Here is a 27466-nt window from a genome sequence, read left to right as displayed (position 1 = left end):
AGAACTTGTCAAGATTAATTGTTTGCACCTGGAGGCAGTTTGTCTCCATGGAAATATGGTATATATAAAAAAAAAAAAAGCTAACAGCTCTGCAGATGCATGAAGGTGGTTTTTATTAGTTGCTGGCACCCAGGTTATGTACTTGTTAGGAAGTAAATAAATTTTACTTAAGCTGGTAGAATTGCCATCTGTTAATTTCAGCTATTCCAGTGTGAAAAAATAAGCTGTTGATCAGTGTACAGCCATCTGCAAAGTGTCCTGGATCCAGTCTTCTTGACTGACACTGAACATTTACTAAAGGAAAAACACAAGTTATATCATTGCATATACAATATTTAGCACTTCTCATGGCATTCATCATTTTGTCTTATTTTTCAAGGCTACTTGCTTCTAGAAAACACTTGTTTTTAGAATAAGCCAAGGGCATTAATACATGCATTCATCTTTGCAAAAATAAGGTAATACATCTCAACTCTACATATAATATATTCTGTGCACTTTTTCACCCCATCCCACTCAGGTAGCACAAATTACAGCATATTAACTTGTACTTTTCAAGCCTTTCTTCTCTTTTTATATTTTATAGCTTAAAACTAAAAAGTACTTGTTTACTTCTTTATCACATTTAAGAATCACTGAAAAGACTCACCCTTGCCCCCATATTTAAAATATCCCTGATTGGGTACTACACAAAACTGCTTTGCTATATAACATACATTTTATATCATGAAATGTTTTCTACAGATGCTAGTAAGAAAAAAATATTTTACTTAACTGTTACCTTTCTTCCTTTTAGTGTCCATCTAAATATTAATGACATAAAGTGGGATATGTGCTTTGCAGTCCACCCAGCAGTAATTTTGGAAGTCCATTTTCTTTAAATCTTCTCTGTTACTTTGATATTCTGTATGCATTTTGTTATTCCTTTATATATCTAATCTCTACTGCACTGGTTGTCTTATTAATTTCCTTCAAGCACTTGTGGCTTCTGTTATTACTATTTGTGTAGTATCGCTCTTTGTCTTAGTGGGGGGGGGGGGTATCATTTACCACTATAGATTAACAAGCTGTGTTTCCATCTCCACTTAGTGAGACTCCCCAAAATGTTCCTGGGTCAGACCCAAAAGCCTCTAGAAACAGTGACTCCTCCTGAAAAAGGGTTTTGAAAGACCACCCACCTTTGTGCTTGAGAAGTTCCAGAATCTCTCCAAAGGAGATGTCATCCGGTGGAGATCTGGGGGAACCTCTCCCATTCATCAAAGTAGGTGTCATTGGTGAAAAGGTTAAGATGTATGATTTCATATTTGGCTTGATCAAGAGGCTCGGACAAGTGGGGGTCCATTCAGGGTGGTGGCAGTACTGCCATGCTGGGAAGATATTTGGAGAATTGTGCTAGCTTTCCCTGGAAATTGTGTGTTTTGTAAATAACGTATGTAATGGGCAAGAAAAGGGCACTGGAAGACACTGTGGTTTACAAAGGGAGTGGTGAGGAAGGGGCCTGGGATTATAGGTCATACACTGTGTTCTGAAGGTGGCTTATATTCACTCCTCATCCTGGGGTGGATATTGTAAACTAACAGGACAAAAATTACACATTTCCTTTATGGTCTTGGGGATCAGGTTGCGTTTTGTGAACTGATTATTGAGTTAAACTTGTGTGTACTTTTTACTTTTATTTTATGCTGCTGGATAGTAGTCGTGAAACACAAGGACCATCCCTCTGGTGTCAGTTAGCACCTTTTCTTCATATTTGGTGGCAATGTGTGCACTGATCTTTATTATGCAGATGGCAGTGGTGGGATTAAAACTCCATTTGTGCCACTGGTCATCACCTACTTGGTAGGCATTTAGTGAGAATACTGAAATTGAACTTATTCAGCCTTAAACCGCTTTGCTACTAATGGTGTTTGTATGTGGTCTCAGCATCAAGTTAAAATATACAGAATTTTAATTGTGCAGAACAATTCTTTTATTTTTTAGGTGGTTTAGGAAAACAAGTAGAAAATGAGGTCTTCTGACAATTGTGCTAAAACGTCTGTGGCAAAACTGACAAAAGAATGCAAAGAGAAAGGAATCCAGCATGCTTAGATTTCCAAAGGTGAGATGGTGTCTTTGTATCTGGAAGGCAGCTTGGAGACAGGCTGGCAGGAACTGTTTGTGTCCAAGGCAGATAAAGAAGTATCTGTTTCATCCCAGGAGGATCTTAACACTCACGGAGAATTACAGAGCCTAACACTTGAAATAAGGTGCATGAAACTTTCAATAGCCGAGAGAATGCAACAGCTGGAGGCAGAAGGAATAATGGAAGCACTGTCAGCATGAACAATTGATGATAACCTTTCACTGGAGATATGTGAGCACTGGGGATAGGGAAAGCCAAACCCTAGGAGCTTAGATCGGCGGAACACTTTTTTTTTTCTTTGGCATAAAGAGGGGAATGATTTTAATAGTTTTATAAGGGCATTTGAAAGTGTGCATTCAACACCAAGTTGATAAGAGCAGTGTGTGATGTTTTTAATTCCCTTGCTCAAGAGTAGAGCCATGTGTGCAGTTTCTGCACTTAGTCATACTGATTGCTTAAATTATGCTGAAGTTAAACAATGTTTTCTTGTGTGTCTTAAACTTAGCACAGAAATGTATAGAATGAAATTTAGAGAATTCAGAAAAAAGCAGATGAAGGTGTGAATATTTTGCTGAAATTGGCACTTAGTTTCACAGATTTAGTATGGCCACTCATTTGATGTCCTTATAGATCTTTTGATCAGAAACTCAGTACTTTGCATGAGAGTGCTGGGTAAATGGGAGGAAAGGGGACTTCTATTTAGTTAGGAGGTTGGCAGTGCATGGGAGGGCATCCAACAATGCACAAGAGTGTAAGATAACCGTTGTGGGGGGCAGTTTAGGCCATCACAGCATGTTGCATAGAAAAAAGGGAAGTCATGGTTTCTGGTTCACACTCTGGATTTGGGGTTAAATGTTTCAGATATAACTAAATGGGGCATGTGTGGCCTTCTTGTCCACTGGGGAGGAAACAAAAATTTCAGAAAACTTCAAATAAGACCACCGTTATGACAGTGGCAGGTTTTCTAGAGGCAGCAACTATACCTAACTATTGCAAAAGCCTGCATCCTGTTCTGGTAGAGGGGAAGGAATCCTTCGCTAAAAGGGACTCCGCCTCAGACATAACCATAGTCAAGCCTGCAGAAGTCAAACAGGAGCAACACTTGCCTCGGTAGTCCACTGCAATTTAGGACCTTGGGTAAAAACTCTTTTTGGGTACCTTTGGCCTGAGTTCATCTGGGTTCAGGTGCTTTAGTTAGGGATACTTACTTGAAGGTACCATTGCAGAGATTTTAAATTCCACTTTGCTTGACAGAACAAATGTAATTTCCTCTTCAAATGACCTATCTTACATGGACTGGAGTGTAATTGACTTGCCATCCTAATGTTGAGCTCTTCAAAACTTTTTGATTATATCAACCAGAATGTATTTTTGCAATTTTAATTTTTTTTTTTTCTTGTTCACTGGTTTAACTATTTTGTCTGGTAAAAGATATTTCAGGTTGCTGCTTCCATAACCTAATTTTAATAATACATTTGCACAGCAGCTGAGAGGCACTGATTGCCTTACTGCAGACATCATCATAGTCAACAGCCCTCTTTTTCCCATTTTCAACATGGGGTCAGGAAATCGTGTTAACTGTTGCCATCTCTTTCGATTCAGTGCCACACCCCTGCCTTCTTCAACACTCATGCATGACTGTTGCAGATCTTCTTTTACACAATCCATACACCTCTTTGCTGGACATCCTTGTTTACTCTTACCGTCTTCCTGTCTGTCCCAAATCATCCTCACCAGATTGTCTATTGCTTTTCTGCAAGTGTCCAAACCACCTTAATCTATTCTCTGGTCTTTTCTGCAGTTGGAGCTACTTTGGCTTCTGCTCTTACGTCTTCATTTCTTCGTCTTTGTCCGAGTGCATCCTACCACCCTTCTCAGGCACTTCAATCACCTCTAGCTTCTTTATCTGCTCTGCCTTTACTGTCTAGGTTTCTGTGTCCTATAGTAGTACTAGTTGCACCACTATCTTGTACACCTTACTTTTCAGCTTCTTTGCCATTCTTCTGTCATAGACTACACCTGACACTGTATGCCAGTTGGCTGCAGCCCCTCTGATTCTAGGTTTGACCTGTTCATTCAGGCTTCCCTTCTCCTCAACCACCCCTGCCAGATACTTGAAGGTATTTACTTGTTCCACTGTCTTCCCTTCTGTCTCAATTCACAGCTTCTTCTGATTTCCCCAGTTTGCTGCATTTACCACTGTCTTATCTGTGCTTAGTTATATTCCATGTGCCTTCACTTCTGCATTCCATTCCCCTATCCTTTGCTGAAGTTCTTGATCAGTCTTTCCCTGTAATGCCACATCATCTACATGCAGCAGTTTTGTTGATCTGTTCCCTCCAGCCTGTTTGATGTAGTCCACCACCAGTATGAACAGCAGTGGGCTCAGAGCTGAACCCTGGTGTATACCTACTCCCACTGGGAACCACTCTGTGAGACCAAACATTGTTCGTGCTTGATTCATTGGGTTCTTGTACATAGCCTGCACTAATTCTACCAATGTTTCTGAGACTTCGAACCACTGCAGTACTTCCCAGATCAGCTTTCTTGGGACCTTGTCATATGCTTTGTCCTTACTGCCTTACTGTAGACAATAGACTTAAATCAAGGAACATGGCAGTATGATGCATTCTTACCACAAGAGCTAGATGGTGTGTCTGTATAAGTATACGTGTGTGTGTGTGTGTGTGTGTGTGTGTGTGTGTGTGTGTGTGTGTGTGTGTGTGTGTGTGTGTGTGTGTGTATGTATGTATGTATGTGTATATATATATATATATATATATATATATATATATGCATATATAATGAGCTATGGGTGTTACCTAGCATATGCTGCAACAATATCCACTTTTCATTATCATGCTTTTATTTTCTATTCCCTTGCCATTCCTTTGGCTCCAGGTACTAAATTAAAAGGAAAAGCACGATGTGGCCTTGAGGCTGTTGTTGCTACAACAGAAAATACGGCAGTTACAGCCCAGTAGACTGTAAACCAAAGCTTGCAAAATGTAATATCTATAGAAAAGCAGAACAGTTAAGATGTGCCAGAGTTTAATAATGAAACTAACAATAGTAATATAATTTAAAACATTTGGATGGTGGCATTTATTTGAGTGGGTTAATAATGTATGGCTTTTATTTTGCTTCTTAATTTTTAACATTGTACACTGAAGAGACATGAAAAATTCATGTATTTCAAATATAGACAGTAATATTTCTGTGTCTGTACAGACTGATGATATTACAGATCACATTAGGCAGGTCATATCCAGTGTGTGTTGCAGGTAGGAGTTAATTTTTAAGCATTGCTAGGGAATTGACAAAGTATTAACTAGGGCAAAAGGAGCGCTTACTGATTCATGACCGTACTGATTAATTGTACTTATTTATTTATTCATATAGTAATGTGCGTTTGATTGGTCTGTTTACGTAATAGAGCATTGATCATATATGACCAATTGCAGGCTCATCTCTGATTGCATAGTACTACAAGAAAGAACAAATAAGTATGCAGTTGTGGTCAGAGCTGCATGCAAAAACATCGAGTGATCTTTATTGCACTATTTTTGGAAGAGCACATGAATTTCACACTTCTTCTTTCGGCTTTTTGTGTTAGGGGTCACCACAGCGGATCACCTGTCTGCTCATGATTGGCAGTGGGGTTTTATGGTGTTGAGTTGCCAGCCCAGTGCCCAACCTTCCACAGAAGGCACACACATGCACGCACTCACGCCTAGGGCCAATTTAGAGTCTCCAATCCACTTACAGCATGTCTTTCGGATGTGGGAGGAAACCCACGCGACCACAGGGAGGACATGCAGAGTCCGCACAGAAGGCACCCCAGCCGAGGATTGAACTGGAGAACCTCTTGCTGTGAGGTGGGAAAGCTAACTGCTGCAACACCGTGACCGCCCTTTAACTGTCCTTATGAATACACTATTACAGACCAGTCACTGACTGCTGAGAATTTAATTTGTCCTATGTCACTCAGCAAGTTAAAAATAGATTAACCCTTCGGTTGGAGATGCCATTTTTAAGGTGGACCATGTTGTGGTCTACCCATGACCTGTTGCCATAACAATGTAATATTGGTTACGCATACACAAGTTGTGCAGACATAACAAAAAGTGCATGTGCACATGCAAGAAATTTAAACATTATTGAAATGTCTTGAAATAAATACAGTTAAAATGAAGTGGACTAAGAGAAAGCAGATACTCAGACAGGATAATTAGTAATAAAGTAAATCGCAGATGAAAATTAGTATTCTAAGACTGCATGTTATGGTATTTTTAATTGTGTTTTTCTATAAAAACTGCATGAGATTTCCATGTTATGGTATTTTTAATTGTGTTATTCTATAAAAATGCATGTGCTCTATCAAGGAGGAAGGCATATACTTTGTGAATATAATGCATTTCATTTTCTCCCTACTCAGGAGCATCAGCCTTCTCAGCTGGGGCAGCCAGGATTACATGGAATCTATCTACGGGCATTCTGTACTGGTCTGGACTCTATGCTTCAGCCCTACAGACAGGCATTGCTTGATCTGGAGCAGGAGGTATGAATTGTTTTTCATAAGATTACATGGCTGCTTACGTATAATAATGATAAATTCCTTTGTCTTTTTGATGTTAATTGCCTGTTGTAGCTTATATCCTTGTACACTGTTCAGTGATAACTCTCTCCTCCCACTAAGCAATACAGCAGCTGCTGTTTCTGTCTAACCTGTCTTTGTGTATGCTTGTAAGTAGGAGATGTCCATGATTTCAGTTTTATTTTATTGACTCAAAGGAGCAGTTATTTTGTACAAAGCTGTATTTTTTTCATTCCACCTGAACCTGTTTGGGTATTGATCTGAGGCCAGTGCACAACCTTTGGCTCCAAGGCTCAAGATCCTCCCCTGTCTTATAATGAATCCCTAGCTCTACTGCCCTCGGATCTCATTTGCTGTGCTAAATGACTGATACATTCTCTTTCCATTTCAGAGAAGTGAAATTTTCTCTAGCTTTGGGAGGTCTCTTTGGACTACTCTTGTCGCTGCTGCTGTTGCTTATCCTGTCCTACCCTTGAGAACAGGCTTAAAAAAAAGGAAACAAAAAATCTTCTTTGTGTTCAAGTTGTAGTCATGGTCATTGCTGTGTTCTGGACGGCTGTTGGATATCTAGTGTTGGTGTTCTTTAGAGACCTTTGTGTCTGGATTTTTTCTCATTTTTAGGTCTTTAACTTTGTTTTGAGAACTTCCTCTCTTCTTTTTCTTATAGGGTTTGCTTGTTCCAGTATGGTGGACAATTCTTCAGGCTTCAAGAAATGCACGTCACATGAGATTCCACCGCAGGATCCACATGACAAATTTGTTTACTTCTGGTGCTCTGCCTACCTCGAGGAAGATTATGACATATATGCATCCATTGGTCCAAGGATGCTGTCGGACCACTGATCTAAGCTGGTGTTGAAGGACCTTCTTCCTGTCCAAGCAGGAGAAATGGGATCTTTGGTCTTAGGGTCACCCTCTTCCAAAAGGTGGTTGACAGGTTGAAGGGGGACAGACCCAAGGATAAGGACAGGGATAGAGATCCCTCTAAAGATAGGTCTAAAGGACGCTGATGTTCAGGTTTCAGATCTGAAGGTTTCTCAGCCCTTCAATCCAGTAGTTTCTCTGGCGGCTTCGGGTTTGGATCATGTTCAGATCTGATCTGTGTCTGCTTCTGACTTGCTGGATTTGTTGTTCTTATCTCACATCAGATAGGACAGGGCACCAATCCTCCTGACTATCCTCAATGGCTTCTTTTGGGTTGATGTGGTCTTCTAGGAGCTTGTCCGAAGTAGGTTGGGATAACATTATTATCCTCTTGAAGGTCCAGATACACTTTGTGGTTATTCCCGCTCCCCCCACTGCAGGGGTGGTGAGACCTTGCCATTTCACTCCTATGGTCATTTCTCTTTCTCCAGTCCGCTTATCAGATCATTGACTTTAAGTCAGAGTGCCTCCCATGTGGTCCCTTTGTTAAAGCCGATAACCTGGATGTTGTCGAATCTGACAGTTTCGCTGACCTACAGTACTCTGACAGCTTCAGGGCTGGATGGATCTAGGAGCCAAAGGCCCAGGATGTAGGTTATCTCCAAGGTTCCCAGTTTTAACAGCTCAGTACTGGCATCCACCTTTGATCCTAATGGGGGCAGTGTCCTGCATGGACATCTTTCATGGTTTTTGGAACTGAGGAGGCCCTTCTCACAACCTCTGCATTTATGGTGTTTGAAAAGATTCTGCCAACTCAAGAGAGGGGGTGACCCATACTTTTCTTGGATATAACCCAGAATTCTACAGTTTCTGGCTGTTATGCCCCTCCACATCATCTATTTTTGGGACAGCTGGCATGTACTAGCCTCAAGCCAACCCAAATTGAGGTTTCTCTTTTTGCTTCCGATTCTCTCCCAGCGCCTCCCCTATCAAAGGAGCATAGGAAAACAATTGAAAGGGGAAGCATTTAGACTCTGTTCAGGAGTCTTTAAACAAAGACACTGACCTTGACAAAAGAGAAGGGTTCCCAGATCTATTCTGGAAGATGTCTCCTTTGGAGAACTCCTTAAATTACTTTGAGAGGTGGTTGGTCCACCAATTTCCCTGTTCCAGGAAGAATCTGTGTTTTTTCAGGCTTTTGATTTGGACTCATCTATGACCTGGGTGGCCCACCCTTGGTGTGAGGCTTGGTCAACCTAACATGCAAATGGGTGGGGAAGGAACTGGACATTGTAGAACCTATCCCATGCAAGTCAAACATGATTTTAGTGTCTCTGAAGGATAGGGCACATTGGAATAAAGGGCCTGCATCGCATGCCATCATGGTGGCAGCAGCTACTAAATAGGAACTCCCTGAGGTGAGTGCCTCTGTCCACCCCACTAATAGAGAGTCTAGGGAGCTAGACAGATTTGTAAATTGGTTCTGTGCTTCAGCGGATTTTGCCTTGTGAGCACTGTATGTGTTTCATTTGACCAAACTATAGAGGGATTTGACAGAATTGCTATCTAAATCGCTGATGTGTTGCATGATGGTGAAGTCCCATATGACACTGTAATCATAACTGGCAATTATACAGTCTGTTTCCAATGTATTGATGTGTCTGTTGTCTAAAGCAACAAGTGTCACAACCAGAGTAGAAGTTACTGGTCTTATTATTCATTGTCCTGCCAAGATACGTTTATGTGATTTCACGGACAGCTTCCGGATGTCCTCCTTGAAAATCCTTTTCTGTGGGTTAATCTTATTTGATCCTATGGTCAAGGACACCTTAACCAGAAAGGAACAAGATGGCAAAACCTTGTCTGCCATTAGAATCCATTTCTGTACCCACTAGAGGTCTCTTTTGTAGAATCAGGAAAGTGCAAAACATTTTGATTATGGAAGTTCTAGAGTTTTGCCCAGGACTTTGGTAGATAAGGGAATTTTTTTAAGGAATGTTGCCCAAGAGGCAGAGGTAGACCAGAGAATCGGTGGTTCTGAGGTCCTTTCATAGCATCAAGCCCTTCCAGCACTCCTGGGTGGTTGCCAGCTGCCCTTCTCTGGAGGCATTTGGGAGTGGGGGTGGTTGGGTGGGGGGGGGCTTGATTCTTCTGCATTGAGTGATAACTCGAGGATATTCTGTCTCTTTCACATCCCTTTCAGATATGAAAAAACAAGTCCCTCTCAGATGTTTCAGCCTGGCAAAGAGGGACAGTAACACAGGAAATGCGAAAAACTGCTGGAAAAACTAGTAAGCCAGGAGGTCCCACCAGACAAGAAAGGATCTGGAGTCAACATTTTTTTTAACCTTTTATTGAATTGTTCATCACTTGTGATTTAGGCAAACTTACCTGTAAATAAAAGTAATAAAACCATATTAACAAGTTCATATTTACAAACATTTCATATCACATAATTTGTCATATATGCTGTAATCTGGGCACCATTACATAAATTATTCAGTTCTGCCTTCTGTTAAACTGCATTCCTCCTCCAAAACATTTTTCTGCATTATTGTTCGTACACTTTCCATTGTTTTCTGTGTAATTTACTCCTACCCTTTTCTAAAGATCCCACATCTTGTTCTTTTATCTCTGTTACAATATTCACCTTCAAGTACAGTTGGTTTAGATTTATATTTCCATTTTCTAGTAATTTCTTTTTTGGCAGCTACCAGAATTAAACTTAACAAGGTCTTATTATGCTTGGGCAATTCAGATCCTGTATCCCAGCTAAAAAAAAAAATAAATAATAATTTCCTTAGTTAAACTTACTTGTTCACCCAGTATTCCTGACAGAATACTCTGTATGTCATTTTTAAAGCCTGCCAACTCATTACACACCCAAAACATATTCTCTCAGTTACTTCTTCCCTTTCACATCTTCAACATGTTGACATTTACCTGAGAAAATTCTTTGGAGTCTGCTTGGGGTATAAAAGTGTCTATATAAACAGTGCCAGACAAAAATCCTAAATCTTCTAGACTTTGTTGCATATTTGGGAGTCATACATATGTTCTGTCATTGTTTCTTTGTGAGTTGGATATCTAATCTTTCTTCCTTAACTTTTCTGGCCTCTTCTGATTGATTCCTAGAGTTGTGCAATATTTTGTATAGCCTGCAATCCAAATGTCGTCTTGACATTTCCCATTCTGTTACCTTTCCTTCTCTAATCATTTGTTCCCAATACCTTGGTTCTTTTGCCAGCTTTCTTTAGTAAATTCCATCTCCCTCTGGTCTGTTCTGTGTACGCCTAATTGCAGTTAATCACTGTCGCAGAATCTCCTTTCTTCATTCCCATGTTTGCTTAGTTCTTACAATACTTTCTGCTATTTTATGAATATAATATTCTTTATTGTTATACTCCTTAAGGACCTGCATCCAGTCTCATTCTCTCCTTAATTCTTGAGATTTTCCATTTCATCATCATTCCTTTCCACTTTGAATGATAGTTTTTCAGCTTGTGTCATTTATAATAGCCTTTATTGTGTAGCTCTGAAATGCACCTTCAAATCAGGTAATAGCAAACCACCTTGTTCTATTGGAAGGATCAGCTTATCCCAGTTGACTCTTGTCCTCTTTCCCTCCTAGCTAAACTTCTTCAAATCGTTTTATTAATTGGTATCTACAACTTCTCCTCTGGCTGATAAAATATGCCTGACATGTTTATAAAACTAAAGGGACTAAAAACATTTTCATTGTTTGTATCTTGTAATCCATATCCATAAAAAAGAGCTTCCAGTTTCTCAGCTTTTGTATCCTCATTTTAGTATCTTCCCACATATCCTTAGCTGCCATAACAGAATCATTTTTAATTCATGCCCCTGAGTAATTTATTTAACATGTCCCCATAAATATGGGTATTGCTGAACCAACTCGTGTGATTAAATAGTTTACAACTATTGCCTTTGTTTTATCGTCATTAATGTTGTATCCCGAAAACAAGTGGAACTGTTTCAGAATGTATCTGGTTTTATCAGGTGCAAAATAATATCATCTGCGAATAAAACCAACTTTTCTTGATTATTTTAGCAGTTATGTCCCTTATTTTCTTTGCCATTGGTTCTAAATATAACGCAAGTAACAAATGGGAAAGTGACACCCTTGCCTGGTTCTTCTGCTCAAACAGAACTTATCAGAGAGGAGCCCTCCCACTTTGATTTTCACCTCCTATCCCTCATATATCCTCTTAATCAGCCTTATTATTTTATCAGGGAATTGAAATGCTTCCATTGCCGTACTCATAAAATCCTAGCTTACTTTCTTGAATGCCTTCTCTGCATCAAGGCCCACCAACAACAGTGACATTTTCTTACATTTTACTTCCTTCTGGATCATTGTTATACTATTATACTTCAATGAAGGTATATCCCTCAACAGTGCACCAGGATAACGGGGAAACACAGCTCCCAACATTACAAATTGAATAAAACTTTATTTAATTAAGCGTTTTTTGTTTCACCGCATGAAACTCCTTCTGGTGAAATGAAAAGCGCTTCAATCAAATAAAGTTTTATTCAGTTTGTACTGTTGGGAACTGTGTGTTTCTTGTTATCCTGGTACACTGCTGAGGGATAGACCTTCATTGGACTACTGCTGTTGCTGCCTGGCTGTTTTGGTTACTAGTGCAGTTTTTGCCAATTCAGCTGTTCCCTTTGTGTTTGCATTCTATTATACTTGTCAGATGTGTGCCTCCTCTCCACAAAACCACATCAATCCATATCTATCAAATTTAGCGTTACCTTGTCTATTCTTTTAGCAATTATAGACATAAATACTTATAATTATGGTTTAGAGTTGAAATGGGAAATGGGCCTATATGAAGCTGTATCTGATCAATGGGTCTTTACCTTCTTTTAGGTATTACAGCCACCACAGCTTTCTTCCAGGATGTTGGTGCTGTTCCTCCTTTCAAAACACTGTTGGGCAAAACTTTCCAGATCTTTATCACTTTCTTCCCTCCTAGCTGCCTACCCTACACAGGAATGTCACCTGTTCCTGGAGACTTTCTTATAGATTGGTATAGCATCACCATTTTTATCTAATCTCCTCCTGTCATAACTGTTAATAATTGGGCATCATTTACCTATACAGTGCTATGTTTAATTCTTCCTTAAACATTTCCATTTGTGCTTTTTCTTGATTTCCACATTTCTCTGCCTTAAATAGATATTCATAAAATTTCTGAAATATTTCTAATACCTGACAAGATCTCTGGTTCTTTTCCTTGTTATAGGCTCCCTAAGCTTGGCTTCCCACTATCCTTCAGCAGACTCATAACTACATTACAATCCGTGACCATAAAAACTTCAACCCATTAATCTTTTCAAACTCACTACAAGCAATTAATTGGAACTGTCTAAAAACATTATCTCTAGACGATGCAGTCTCATACTTCAACTCAACTTTCTTAAAATTACTTGACTCCCAAGCTCCTTTACGGACTAAAAGAATAAAAACTAAATCAGCCCCATGGCTCTCCAAAACTACTCTTGCTATCATGAGACAAAGAGACAAAGTCTGGGGACGCTACCAAAAACACAAGACAGCACCACTCCTTAACGAATATAAAATGCTCCGAAACAAAGCAAAGAAACTCACTACTTCTGATCGTCAAAACTATTTCTCTACACTCCAAAACCAAAATAAAAACAACCCTCAGAAATTCTGGAAAGGGATCTCTACTCTCCTCCACCCCAGCAAACCGGATACTCCTACCCCAGACCCAAATGCTCCAGAACGTGAATTAGCCACCCAATTTAATTCCTTCTTTATTGACTCTATCTCTAAATTGACCTCCTCATTCTCTAACTCCTCTCTACTATCTAATACCTCCTCATCCACCACTATCTCTACTTCTTCACCCTACTCCTCACCCACAATCTCCCTACCCCTCTTCTACACAAACTCTATCATAATTTCCTACTCCCCAAAATTTCCCCCTCCTGACTGCCCCCTCTTCTCACTAAATCCCATACCAACATCAACTATTAAAAAACTCCTTCAGAAATTGAAACCATGTACAATGCTCCAGATAATATCCCCTCTTACTTTCTCAGTATAGCTGCTGAAACTCTTGCCTACCCCATTAGCATTTTAATTAACCGCTCACTACTAGAATACACAGTTCCCCAAATCTGGAAACAAGCCTTTATTATACCTCTACATAAAGGTGGTAACAATAATAACATTACTAATTTCCGCCCCATAGCCATCCTGTCCCCATCTTTAAACTCTTAGAAAAATGTGTCCAACTTCAGCTCCTTCCCCACCTCCTAGACAACCATCTTATAACTCCCACACAGCACGGTTTCAGACCCAATCATAGCACCATGACAGCCCTCCTCTCTTTCCTTGAGGTTGTAAATAAAGCCCGTGACTCTGGACAAATTGTTTCCACCTTACTTCTTGACCTTTCCAAAGCCTTGATACCATCTCACATAGCCTGCTCTTAAACAAACTTTCTAATCTTCACCTATCTTCCTCCTCTTTGAACTGGTTCTCTAGCTACCTATCTAATAGAAGTCAAGCTGTAAAATGGAAAAAGCTACCTCCTCTTTCCTTAGTACCCCTACAGGAGTTCCAAGGTTCCATACTGGGTCCTCTTCTCTTCAATATCTTTATAAATGACTTCCACAAATCAATCCCTTTCTCTAGCATCATCCAATATGCAGATGATTCAACTATTATCTGTTCCGCCTCTTCTATCTCTACACTACAAAAACTTACTCAAGATGCTTTCTCTTCCACAGAGCAATGGATGCTTTGTAATCATCTAGCTCTCAATGCTACCAAGACCAAACTAATGTTATTTACCCCTTCTAAAGTCATCCCTCCTGACATGGGTACTTTCTCAATTACTACTCAACACAACTCACCTCTTGAAATTGTGTCAGAAACCAAACTACTTGGGGTCCAAATCGATAACCTACTTAAATTTAACTCCCACCTTTAAATTAACATCAAAAAAACACACCAAAAGCTTGGCATGCTTTACAGACAGAATGCCTACCTCACATCTGCCACTAAAATCACTCTCTCTACCTCCTTCCTAATCCCATCCCTGCTATATGGTGCCCCACTACTGACTAATCTTCAGTCCTTGTTAAAAAAACAACTTACTTCCTGCTATAACAAAATTGCAAAATTCGCCACCAGCCAAAAGTCCTCCACCCACCACTGTTTCTCCCTCCATAACCTAAAATGGCTAGAACTTCCCAATTAACTAACTTACACTCAACTAACTCTAGCCCATAAGCTTATTCTCAACCCTTCCCTCTATCCCTCTCTTTCCTCTGCCTTTAAAATGCACCTACCTAACAGAGTTCTAAGGTAAAATAATCAAAATCTACTCTTAAGTACACAAACCAACTCCTCCCCCAGGCAAAAACCTTCTTTCCTTCAGCCTCGCTCGCCTGTGGAACACCCTACCTCCACTCATCCGCACCACCTCTAACCACTCTGCCTTCAAAAAGTCTCTCCACCTTCATCTAGCTTCACGGTGGGAATGCTGTTGTTCCCACCCCACATAACTAGCTCTACTCTACACCTGTAGCTATGAAATTTGTTCTCTAATCAGTATTAATGTTTTACATTTATTCCATTACTTGTAGGTTTCTTCTTATTGTATTAACTGTTATGATTGCTTTTCTAAATGTGATTAGTTCTACTTTTTAGTATACATAATTATTAATAACTCTCTGTATAAAAATTGTTACTGTTAAATGTTGAAAATACATTCTGTTGGAGCTTTTCTCCCCAGGACTCCATTGAAAACGTGTTCTTTAAGGCCCAATGGACTATCCTGGTAAACCAACGACAATAAATAAATAAAGTAACCCTTTCTACTTTCTGTTGCCTGATCCGTTGTGCTAAAAGCTTTTGTGCTCTGGAGTTATTTAAAAAAAAAAAAAAAAAAACAAAAAAAACCAGCTGCTTAACATCAATCTTTCTAAACTCATGCATATTATCAAGGTAGTCCCTTACTTTCTCTTCAGCACTCTGCAGTTGTACCTCTTCTTGTTCAGTGGGATTCCCTCTGTTCTGCAGTACTTTAACCTTTGTCGGTACTTCTAAAATCTTGTTACTTCTTAACCATCGGTACTTCTAAATTCTTGTTATTTCTTAACCATATCTCTTTTTCTTTTATTTCTTCCCTATTTTTAAACTCCACATGCATTTTATCTCGCTCTTGAGCTATATTTTCAGAGTAAATTTCAACTCTTGAATAATTTCCACTACCCATTCCTAAAAATTTTCTCTGTAACAGAGAGGTAGGAAAGTGCCAGTCTCTCATTTTTTATTTCATTATCTTGCATTTTTATTCTAGTTATTATTGGAGCTTGATTTGAAATAGTTATTGGATACCTGCCAAAATTTTAAATGAAATGCACATGTTCCTGTGAAATAAAATTTCTGTCTAGCCCAGCCCAACTTTTGTACATTGGCTAATATCATATAAATTCTGTCAGAGCTCCTACTACCGAATTCACATCTTCCATACCAAATATTGTAATAGATTTCTTCAAAACTCATTCTCCTTTTGTTTTGCTTTCCCTTTTAGACTCCCCAGATATGCCCTCACTTTTGCAAATCAAATTTCAGTCCCCACCTATAAGTAATATTCCCTGCTGAAAACTGATTATTTCTCCCATAATTTTCATAAGCTCCATTGCAGCAGTTTTAGGTGGAATATAAATACATGCCAGTGTAATCCTCCTCCCTTGCCAGAAGCCCCTTGCTACTACAGATCTACCATTATTATCTTTTTTCCCCTCTTTATTACTATTAGAGGTCTGCTAGCAATTAATATAAGTATTCCCCTTTTCCTTTTCCCCAGCTATTCCGCTGAATAACCATCCTGAAATCCTTTCTTTATCAAATTCACTTGCTTATTTCTTTCCAAATGCGTCTCCTGTAGCATAGCTATTTGCATTATGCATTTTATCTTTTTCTTTTTTGTGTATAGTGTGAGACCATTCATATTTAAAGATAATATGGAAAGTGTTGTCATTATGATAAGAAGTTATTATTCTGGTTCCCTATCAGTTGATTGAGTTTTCAGAAACTTGAACTCTGTATGGTTGAGACCATATGATCGAGTCTTTGAAGACTCGCTTTTGAATGAGGATTGCAGTACAGTGAGGATCAGGAAATTTACCCTTTTTCTCACTGTAGTGTGATCTCAGAGTTGGTATATATAATTTGCGGGGGGTATGGGGGGTGCAGAGGGGTTTGCCCCCCCCCCCGGCAAAAACATAAAAAGGTAGATTTTTGTGAGGGTTTTTTTGATGATCAAGTTTTCGGAAACTCTATCTTAGGATCTCTTTGTTATTTTTTTGATTTTCCGAAATGTCGATTATCTCCATAGACCCATTATTCCCACCTGTTGTTATGTAGAACGGCTTTTTAAAAAACATGTGCAGTTTCAGCTTTTCTGTTACATGCATACACTTACACTTGGCAGGCTGATCTTTTATACAGTTGTTTTTTGTCATATCCATTTGAAATTGTCAAGCCGCGGTGGTGCAGTGGTTGTGTTGTTGCCTCACAGCAAGAGGTTTTCCCGTTTGATTCTTGGCTGGAGCGCCTTCTGTGTGGAGTCTGCATGTCCTCCCTGCGGTCAAGTGGTGTTTGAAAGCCATGCGTATAATGATCGTGCCTTCGTTGAAGGTTGGGCGTCGAGCTGGCACCTCAGCACCGTAAAAATCTACTGCCAATCATTAGTGGACCGGGGTTCCGCTGTGGCGACCCCTAACTGGGAAAAGCCGAAAGAAGAACAGCAACATCTTACAAGACTTTTTGTTTTAATGAATACCCTAAAAAAAAAAAAAAAAAAAAAAGGGGGAATACAGCCCAGAATACTTTGTAGATCTTAAAGACCTGAAGTTTAGCCCTCCTAATAAGAACCATTTTCCCAGATTGACAGCTACACACACAAGCTTGAATTGGTCTATAATGAAGGTTCTCCCTGCTTATACACATGGTAATGCTTGTGTTTCTGTCTGTTTTTCTTATCTTTATTCCTCTCCCAGATGTAGAAAACAACTTGAATGCTTTCAAAAATCATTGTCTTCTAGCCATTAAAAGAAAAAAAAAAGTATTGGGTTTTTATTGCCCTTATCAGCTTGTCTCCATAGAAACATGAGAACCAGATACACAGTTGATTTCACATACAAGCTTCTCATGTTACACTTTGAACATTTATTTGCCAGAGGAAAGCTTTTTATTACATTCATTTTTTTTTATTTACTTGCTTCCCCTTAAAGCTTATTAGATCAAGCCAAGGACCTTAATCCGCTTTATTTGCAGATGATATTATTTTATACCTGACAAAACCAGAAAGAGAACTTACAGTGGTGTTGAACATTTTAAGACAGTTTCAGAACTTTTTGGGATATAAAATTAAAGAAGCTAAAACAAATGCAATAGTGGTAAATTATGTACCCACACGAGTCGGTTCAGAAATATCCATATTTATGGGGACATGCTATAATGAAGCATTTAGGAGTATGGATTAAAATGATTCTAGTGTGGCAGCTAAGGATATGGGGTAAGAGACCAAACAAAAGATAATGCAAAAACTGAGAAAATGTAAGCTTTGTTATATGGATATGGGTAATAAGGTAAAAGCATTTAAAATGTTTTTAGTCTCTTTAGTCTTCTACACAGGTCAGGCATATTTTTATCAACCAGAGGAGAAGTTGTGGATAGCAATTAAAAAAGAACTGAATGACTTTATCTGGGAGGGGAAGACAGCAAGAGTCAAGTGGGATAAGCTGATTCTTCCAGTAGAACAGGGTGGATTGGGTTTACCCAATTTTGAAGAGGTATTTCTGAGTTACACAGTTAAGACTCTTATAGCACAAGCAGAAGACTGTTATAGCACAAGCAGAAAACTATATGTCAAAGTGGAAAGGGATGATGATGAAACGGGGGGAAGATTAAGAAACGAGAGACTGGGATTTTGGATGCAGGCCTTTAAGGAGAATAACAATAATCATACAAAATATTATATTCATAAAGTAGCAGAAAGTATTCCAAGAACTAAGCCAACATGAGATTGGAGAAAGGAGATTCTGCTGATAGGGATGACTACAATTAGGGAGATAGACAATAGGCAAGATGGGGCTGGAATTTATTGGAGAAAACTGGCAAAGGGACCATAGGTTCATAGGTGTGTACTAGGCTAATGACCCTGGAGCCTTTACAACCCTAGCCCATAGGATTACCCTGGCATCGTACCACCCAACCTTAGTTCCCAGTGCCTCTGTCGAGTAAAGCCACAGGAGTGATCCCTGGGGTGAATTCTCTATTTCCCATGCACTCATCAAGATTTCTTTTGAAGAGGGCCAGTGAGGTGCTCTGCTTGACATGTATGGGAAGTCTGTTTCATAGCATGGGCAGTCTCTGGGTTATGAACCTGTCCCTCCAGCATATTCTGTTGATTGTGGTAATGAGATTGAGGTCTTTGGAGCGTGTGGTGTGGAGGAATTGGGATTTCTTTAGCTGTAGTATTTCTAACAGAACTGGGTCAGACATGGCTTTGTAAGTCAAGCAGAGATTGCCTTTAAGCAGGCGATATGAGACAGAGAGTATTTGGAGTTTTTTGAGTCTGTCCATATAGGACAAATGTTTAAGGCCTAGTATCCTCTTTGTGAGGTACTTTTGTGGCCTTTCCAGTTGTTGCAGGTGTTTAGTGAGGTACATGCCAAATGGGGCATTGTACTCCATGTTTGGCCTACTGAGGGAAGAGTAGAGGGAGACCAATGACCTCTTTCTTCCTGGATGCAAAACCCTTAATAATGAGATGTGCCACATAGAAGAACCTTTTGACCACAGCGGCAATGTGGTGGTCAAAGGAGAGGTTGCTGTCAACCTGTGTACCCAGATCTCTTATAACACCTTCTGTGTTCAGTGGACTATCATCGATGTGGTAATTCATGGGAATCGTGTTTTTCCCAAAGGGGATGATGGCACTTTTTTGGCATTGAGCTTAAGGCCATGGTTCTGACACCAGTTGTTTGGCTCAGTGAGGCCTTTCTGTAGGATGTCATCATCACTTGGGGAGTTAATAATAGCTCCCAACTTGCAATCCTCTGCGAACTTTGTCAGCCAGAGTCCCTTCGTGTTGGCCTGGACTTCAGAGAAGTAGATACCAAACAGGAGAGGACCCAGGACCGAACCCTGTGGGACTCCACTCATGACTGGTTGGCAGTCTGACTTGGAGTCAACTACTTTCACACTGTTGGTTCTACATGTGAGGCAGTTTGCAACCCACCTAGTGATATAGGGTTGATGCCTAGCTTAGTGAGTTTTTCTATGATTCCTGAGTGGGGAATGGTATCTAAGGCCTTGGCCAGATCAAGGTAGGCTGTATAAATCACCTTGCCTTCATCCACAGCTCTGGTGACTGACTCAAAGAAGTCAACCAAGTTGAGCAGGCATGATCTACCCTTCACAAAACCAAACTGTGTGGGATCCAGAGTTTGGAGATTCCCTGTATCATTGTTTTATAGGTTCATCATGATGCATTCCATGGCTTTGCATGTCAGACTCATCAGGCCAATAAGGCGATAGTTCCCAGGGTCTGTAGTCGCTCCTCCTTTGTGGAGAGGGATGACTGTAGCAGTGCGCCATTAGGTAGGGACAAAGCCTGAGGTGAGGCTGTGACTGAACAGGGCACACAGTTGAGGTGCGAGTTCACTCTGTAGTTCATGTAGAACACAGCCAGGGATATTGTCAAGTCTCATAGAAGCTGTATTCTTGGCCTTAGACAGTGCTGTTTTAAACTGTGCAGCAGTAATACTGGGTGCCTGGCAATCTACTGGTATTGTGACTGGTCCCTTGGGGGGGGGGGGAGTAAAGTTGGTACTGAATCTGTCGGCTAGTGTATTGGCAATATCTGTTGGCTCTGTATAGGAGGTACCATTGTGCAGTAGCTCAGAGCAAATCTGGGTATTGATGTGGAGGGTCTTTACATAACTATAGAAGGCCTTGCGGTTGTCTTTACTGACTGCTGCAATTCTGTTTTCATAGCTAGCTTTAGAGGATTTGATGAGGCTGATAAGGGAGTTTTTCCAGTCATTGGACTTCACCTTATTCCGCATCAGTTTCCTCTTCCTGTTGTAGAGTTTGTTTATGGCAGGGGACCACCAGATTGGGTTTCTTTATTTGGAGGAGAGTGTCTTGGTTCTATTGGGTATGGTGAGATCCATGCATTTGTGTATGTGTTTGTACAGTGCATTGGTATGTGATTCGGCAGTCATGCAATTGATCTCCATTTGTATGGGTGCCATGAAGTTAGCCACCTCTGCTTTTAGGAGCCCATAGTTAGCTTTGGAGAAGTTTTTCATCGTGGTTACCTTTGCGGCGGTGGTGGGAGGGATGTGTATTTCCAAGGTGATTAGTTTGTGATTTGATCTAACCAGGGAGGAGTTGACTATTGGTGTAGAGCAACGGTCTCCCATGTTAGTAATGACCAGGTCAAGGATGTTGCTACCTCTAGTGGGGGTAAGAACGAGCTGGTCCAGGGTATTGGAATTAATGAATTCCAGGAAACGTTGGGCAAGTGTATTGCTACATGAGTAGTTCTCCCAGTCAATGGAGGGGTAGTTGAAGTCGCCCAGCATGAGAATGTTAGGTTGGACCCTAATATTCTCCAGGGTGCTTAGGAATGTGGAGTGCAAATCTTGGGACATGGGTGGAGACCTATTGCAGGCTGTCTTACCCAATGTTAGCTGCACCTGAAGTATCTTATGCGTTATGTTGGGCTACCAGTCTGGAGGTGTGCGCATCCTTTATGAATATGGAAACACCACCGCCTCTGGAGCTTCAGTCCAAGTTATGGGGCCTAAAGATGGAATGGGTTATAGCCTAGTAGTGCAGGGGTGCTTTCTGCTGCCTTGAACAAGGTCTCTGTTACTGCACAAATGTTGATGTTCTCCATTTTAAGGAGTGCTTCGAGCGATTGCATTTTGAGATTTAGACTTCTAGCATTGAGCCGTATGACCCTCAGATTGCATTTGTTTGTAGCTGTTACGGTGGTAATTTGGTCTTCAGAACACCGCCTAAAAAAAAGACACTAGGGGTGGCAAGAGCCTTGGCCAGTATCCAGAAGCCCAGGGGTGACATGCAGGCCATTTCTGGCAAAGCATCGGGGACCAATGTATTGGGAAAAAATAACTAGAGAAGGAAAGATGAAAGAATGGGAAGATGCCAAGAATTTATTTGGACTGCAGGTTAGGAATTGCCTTCCCTATCAGGGATTGATATCAGAGTATAGGCAAGGGGAAAGAAATAGGGGGGCCCTAAATGAAAGATCAGCACTGGTAGAATTTTTAGTAGAATCTAGAACAGAAGCTACCATTAAACAAGAAAGAATTAGTAGAGCATATAATATATTGCATGATGACTATAAGAATCAGAGGAGGTTAGAAAGGATTGGGAAGAGAAACTGGATAAGCAATTCACAAAGAACCAATTGGAGGATATGTGTATGTCTCCGAAATATGCAGCAAAATCTAGAAGATTTTGAATTTTTGCCTGGAAATGTTTGCATAGATATTTCTATACTCCAAGTAGTCTCAAGAGAATTTTTCCTCAGGCAGACAGCAAATGTTGGAGGTGCGACAGGGAAGGAAGATGTAATTGGGAACATATTTTCTGGGGGTGAGGTGAATTGGCAGACATTAAGGATTCCCTGCGGGATACACTGTCGGAGATGCTGGATGGGCAGATTGGTCTTACGATGGAGATGATTTTTTTGAGCTATGATACAGAATCGGAATTACCTAGGCTTGGTAAGGCCTTGCTGTGTCTAATAATGGTGTCTGCCAAAAAAGCAATTACTAGAAAGTGGAAATCAGAATCTAAATGAACTATACCAGAAGCAGTGAATATAGTAGCAGAGATAAAACAACTGGAATTGAGATCTGTAGAATAGGGTAGGAGCAAACCACATAGGAAAAAGCGGGAATTGTGGGAACAGTACATCAAAGGGAGGAAAGGGCAGCAGGACTGAAAAAGACTGGGTAGATTATAAGTGATGTATAATGTTTGCACTGGGAGTGTGTCAGTATGGTTTATGATGTTAAATGTTTGCAACTAGGATTATATTGGTGGTGTTTAGTTTCATTTGTATAAATGTATGACTGACTATGTAGTAAATGTTGGCTTAGTAAAGATGTTTTGTGTTTAAAAAATAGGCAGGAATTGAATAATTTATGTAATGTTGCTTAGGTTATATGATATATAGCAATATATGTGAAGTTGTGTTAATTATAGTGTGATTACTTTTATGTGAAATTTGGCTATGTCACAGGTGATCATTCATAAAGGTATTTGGAAAAAAACACCACGGGCCTTAATCCTGTCATTCCCTTATGCAAAAGTAAGAAAAAAACATATAAATGTTACTTGTATCATGCTCTTTTGTGCAGGCTCCTTTTACATTGTAGTGCCTACATTTCTTAAAACTGAACAAGAAGAAAGAAAGAAAGAAAGAGGGGAAAAAGGGCACCTGTTTAGTATCAGTATTGCACACAAAATTGCTGAAAATGCTTTACTTTATAACCTGCAGAATAAGTCATGCTTTATAGAAATGCTGTTAAGAACAAAAACTGTTTTACTTTCAGTTACCTCCTTCCTTCCTCTTCCCCTGTCCTCAGTGTTATTCCAAACATTAATGACATGAAGTAGGGCAAATACATTGTAGTCCTCTACAAGTTTAACAGAGTCAAAAAGTGCAGTACTTCCAGGTTTTCTTTTTCTGCCATATTTCACAAATGTGATTGATACTTTATAATCCCACATATATTAATTAAATTCTGAGTTGTTGGTTGTCTTCCTATTGATGTCCATCTCCAATATCCATTCTGTGGTTCATTTCCAATATTCTCCTGGGTCGTTTAGTCAATTTCTGTGCTTTTTTTTTTGTCTCGGGAGCATTTTCCTTTGGTGCATTGGAAATATTTCACTGGCATAGTCTCTGTATGAGCTTTATTATCAGAAGTATAAGAAACAGAATCCCCTTCTGTTTGGTAGCTCACTTTTTTGTTGGACAAACTTTTGTATTTCCTCCTTAGCATGTTCTGCATCAGAAAATGACTTTGACCCTCCAGGAATAAAATATTCTGAAGATAGCTGGATACAGCAGCTTGAATTTCACACCTACCAACTCCCTGATAGCAAAATAGCTTTCTTGGGTGACGTAAGGCAGAGAACCTTGTTGGCTAGGCTTACATATAGGCCCTTGGGCCGATAGCCTAGTACCTACCTATGAACCTATTAGGAAATACACCCTGGGGATCACTTCTGTGTCTCTGCTCGACAGAGGCACAGGAAAATAACTTTCTTGGGTGGCGTAAGCCAGGGAACCTTGTTGGCTAGGCTTATGTAGGCCCTTGGGCCGATAGCCTAGTACCTACCTATGAACCTTCTTGACATTCTCTAATTGCTGGGATAAATTTACTCTTCTGCCTGCTGTATAGTGAGAAGTCATTTTCCACAAACACTCTTACTTTCTCTAACTTTTAGTCTTTTGTCCTTCTGCTGCATTTCTGTCAGACTCAACTGTTTCTGCTGGTAGAATTTCCTCTTTGCTATAAGAGATCTTGGCTGCTTTCTCATAACCAGATTTGAAGCATACAGACGATGTGCCCTTTAAATTAACAACTCCTGTTGTGGAATACCAGTCCAGCTGCTTATTTGTGCATTCATAAAATTAGTACAGTGTGTTCTTTCTCGTTTCTCTAGTGCAGAAGAAAATCTCAGGTTTACCCTGTGTGTGCTGTCCTCTGATTATACCATTTTTGAAACATTTCATCTTGATCAAGCTCATACTTGGCCAGCCTTTTCTTCATTTCAACCACTCATGTTGCACTCTTGTCAGCTTTATCAGCTCATCTGAATATCTGTTTAATGCTTCTTCCATATTTTCAGCCTTTTGTTGTTTGAGTTGATACACTTCTTCAGTGTTTCATTTATTTTAATCGGTGCTGAGCACATTTGACTTATTTTCCCTCTAAATTATTAGAAGTCATATCTTGCACCAAAGCTGGAGTTTGAACTGTGTTTTGCTGAACAGCTGCATGATACTTCCCAGCCATTGTTTTCGCCGCATCTTTTGGGATTGGTTTTCTTTCAGGTTCTATAAATGTCTTGTTTGATGGCATGCAAGCAGTGCACTTACTAGCCAGTAACTGAAGTTTACCCAAAAAGACAACTTCACTTGTTCTCTCTTCTGATTTTCTGTTTTCACACTGGTAGAGCTGAAATTAAGTTGTTACTCAGTGTGCAGCCATCTCAAAAGTCTTCAGCACTCTGTATTTCTTATTATAATTAAGTATTCTTTCCTTTGTCTATACCTTTGAGACAATTCATGTTCCAAGATAATATGTAATGTGTCGCCATTACGGTAAGAAGTCATTATTCCCACCTATTGTATATAGCAGCTTTTTTAAATATCTAATTACAGGTTATGTGATAAACGCACCCATAAATGTTTAGCAGGTTAATCCTTTATACATTTTTTTCTTATCAACATTGGAACCTGTGAGACATTTTACAAGACTTTTTTTGTTTGAACAAAAAACCTTGAACAAAAAACAAAACAACTGCTCACACCACCACATAGCCTATTAACTTAATACAAACACACACAGCTATGTGCATCCTCAAATAATGAAGTTTAATCCTACTAGAATGAACATTTTTGCCAAATAGGCTCTAGTTAACCTGAAACTGAGGTTATCCATGCTAAGATGCATGTTATTGCCTGTGCTTTTACTTACACTTATTGCTGTCTGTTATTTTTTTAATCTTTATTCCTCCTCCCCATATGTGAAAACTACTTGCGTACTTTCAGAAATCATTAACTTTTAGCCTTAAAGAAACTGGTGTTATGTCTTTTATTGATGTGTTATCAGCTTGCTTCCATGGAAAAGAAAGAGAAGAAAGAAACATGCATTTCTTTGTTGCAGCCTGAAAGATAAGCTGAAACATTTATTGCAAAGGAAAACTTGTTATGTTCAGTGTTCTTGTATTTAGGTTTCCACTTAAAATGTATTATTAGATTAAGCCAGTGGTCTTAATCTGGTCAATCACCTATGCAAAAGTAAGAGAAAACATATCAATTCTACATATATTATGAGCTGTGTACGTCCTCATCTCCCACCTCAACAACCCAAGATTGAAGCCTTTTAAGTTAAACATACTTTTGTCTAGCTTTTCTTCTCTTTTTATACTGTAATGCCTACATTTTGTAATGCCAAAAAAGAAAGGTGAGGAAAAAGAAGACATTGGTTTTCTTTAATAACTTTTTTATTACATATTAGAACACCTAAAATACTTTTCACAATATAAATTGCATATTTTATATAGAAAAGTTTCATAGAAATGTTAAGAAATGAAATTGTTGTACTTTGTTACATTTTTCCTTCCTTATCCTCTCTCCTAGTCTTTTCAAGCATTAATGACATGAAGTGAAACAAATGCCTTTCAGATCCTCACATGTTCAAAAGAGTCATCCTATGTTTACACGGCTAAATGTGGATCACTTCCCTCTAAACTGTAGGCACATTCTACCAGAGTGATTGCAACTTCTACAGCCTTCTTTAATCACATTCCCATTGGTGACATTTATGCAGCAGTGACATAGTCAACATTTCGTAAACTTGTCTCTGTCATTATAAGCTTGACCTTAAAATCCAGGTCCAGAGTTGCTTTTCATTCTACCAAAGAATGTTTCCTCAGGTAGATTGCAGATGTTGGAAGTGTGATGAGGATCAAAGAGTTAATTGGGAAGATATTTTTTGGGAGTGTAATGAGTTGGACTACTCTATCAAGTATACTGGGTGAGCAAATTTGTGTTCACTAAGGAAGTTATTTTTGTTGAACTGTGATATAGAATCAGAATTGCCTAGACATAGTAAAGTATGTATGTCTGAGTTTAATTCTGGCTGCTGCCAAAAACAATTAATAGAAAATTTAAATCATAGTCTAAACCAACTGTACTATAGGTAGTGAATATTGAAACGGAGAGAAAACAACTAGAAGTAGGATCTTTAGAAAATGGTAGGATTCAATTACATAGAAATTTTGAATTATGATAACAGTACATCCAGAGTAATGTTTTGGAGGAGGAATGAGGTTTAAGGGAAAGCAGGAATTGAATGAGCTATGTAATGTTTGACTGACAATGACTAGATACATTGTAAGTGATGTATATTTCATACCCAGTACCATCTGGGCCTGATACTGAAGCAGCATTTACTTTCTTAAACACTTGATCTAGTTCACTAATAGTAATATGTTTTCATTGTTTTTCCTTCACTTATTCTAAAGAGGTATTTACGTTCCATTTTCTCTTATTTTCCATCTGTGTACCCCTATACATTTTTCATGTGCTGTACTACAATACTCCTAGTTTGATGTTGTGTTTCTTAATCTGTCCCTTTACATTTCTCTCATTCTGCTAATATCATTTTAATGTTTAGCTCAAATTTGCAGACACCTCCTCTCTTCTCATTTGTAATATAATATCTCTGTACGTTAACGCCTTGCTTTTTTTCTCAATTTTTATATATTAATTTTTCTGTATCATAATTTTCTCTTGTATTATTCTATAATACATGTCTATAAATTTCCCTTATTTCACTTTTCCTCTTCGTTTCTTGCATCATTCTGGCACTGAAAAAAACACTTCTGTTTAAATTCAATACACAATCCAGATCAGTTTTTATAGAAGTCCTTCATGGTTATATGATCCTTCCATGACTGCAATACTTCTCACTCTCCACTTTCACCTTATAAATTTCCCATTTATATTTTTATTCCCTTTCCT

General features: G+C 39.3%; 1 protein-coding gene across 2 annotated transcripts in view; it reads left to right on the top strand.

The window, feature by feature from the left end:
• Positions 1-27466, top strand: part of TUBGCP4 (tubulin gamma complex associated protein 4) — a 944163-nt gene that overhangs the window by 106109 nt on the left and 810588 nt on the right. For both annotated transcript variants that reach the window (XM_044077538.1, XM_044077537.1), the window contains exon 3: positions 6561-6683. In XM_044077538.1, the coding sequence (XP_043933473.1) occupies positions 6561-6683 (123 nt within the window). The remainder of the gene's footprint in view (positions 1-6560; positions 6684-27466) is intronic.

The sequence above is a fragment of the Protopterus annectens genome, chromosome 7.part0 (genome assembly GCF_019279795.1).
Source record: "Protopterus annectens isolate FY-2018-M chromosome 7.part0, PAN1.0, whole genome shotgun sequence".
Lineage (NCBI taxonomy): Eukaryota > Metazoa > Chordata > Ceratodontiformes > Protopteridae > Protopterus > Protopterus annectens.
This window is presented reverse-complemented; position numbering and strand designations above follow the sequence as displayed.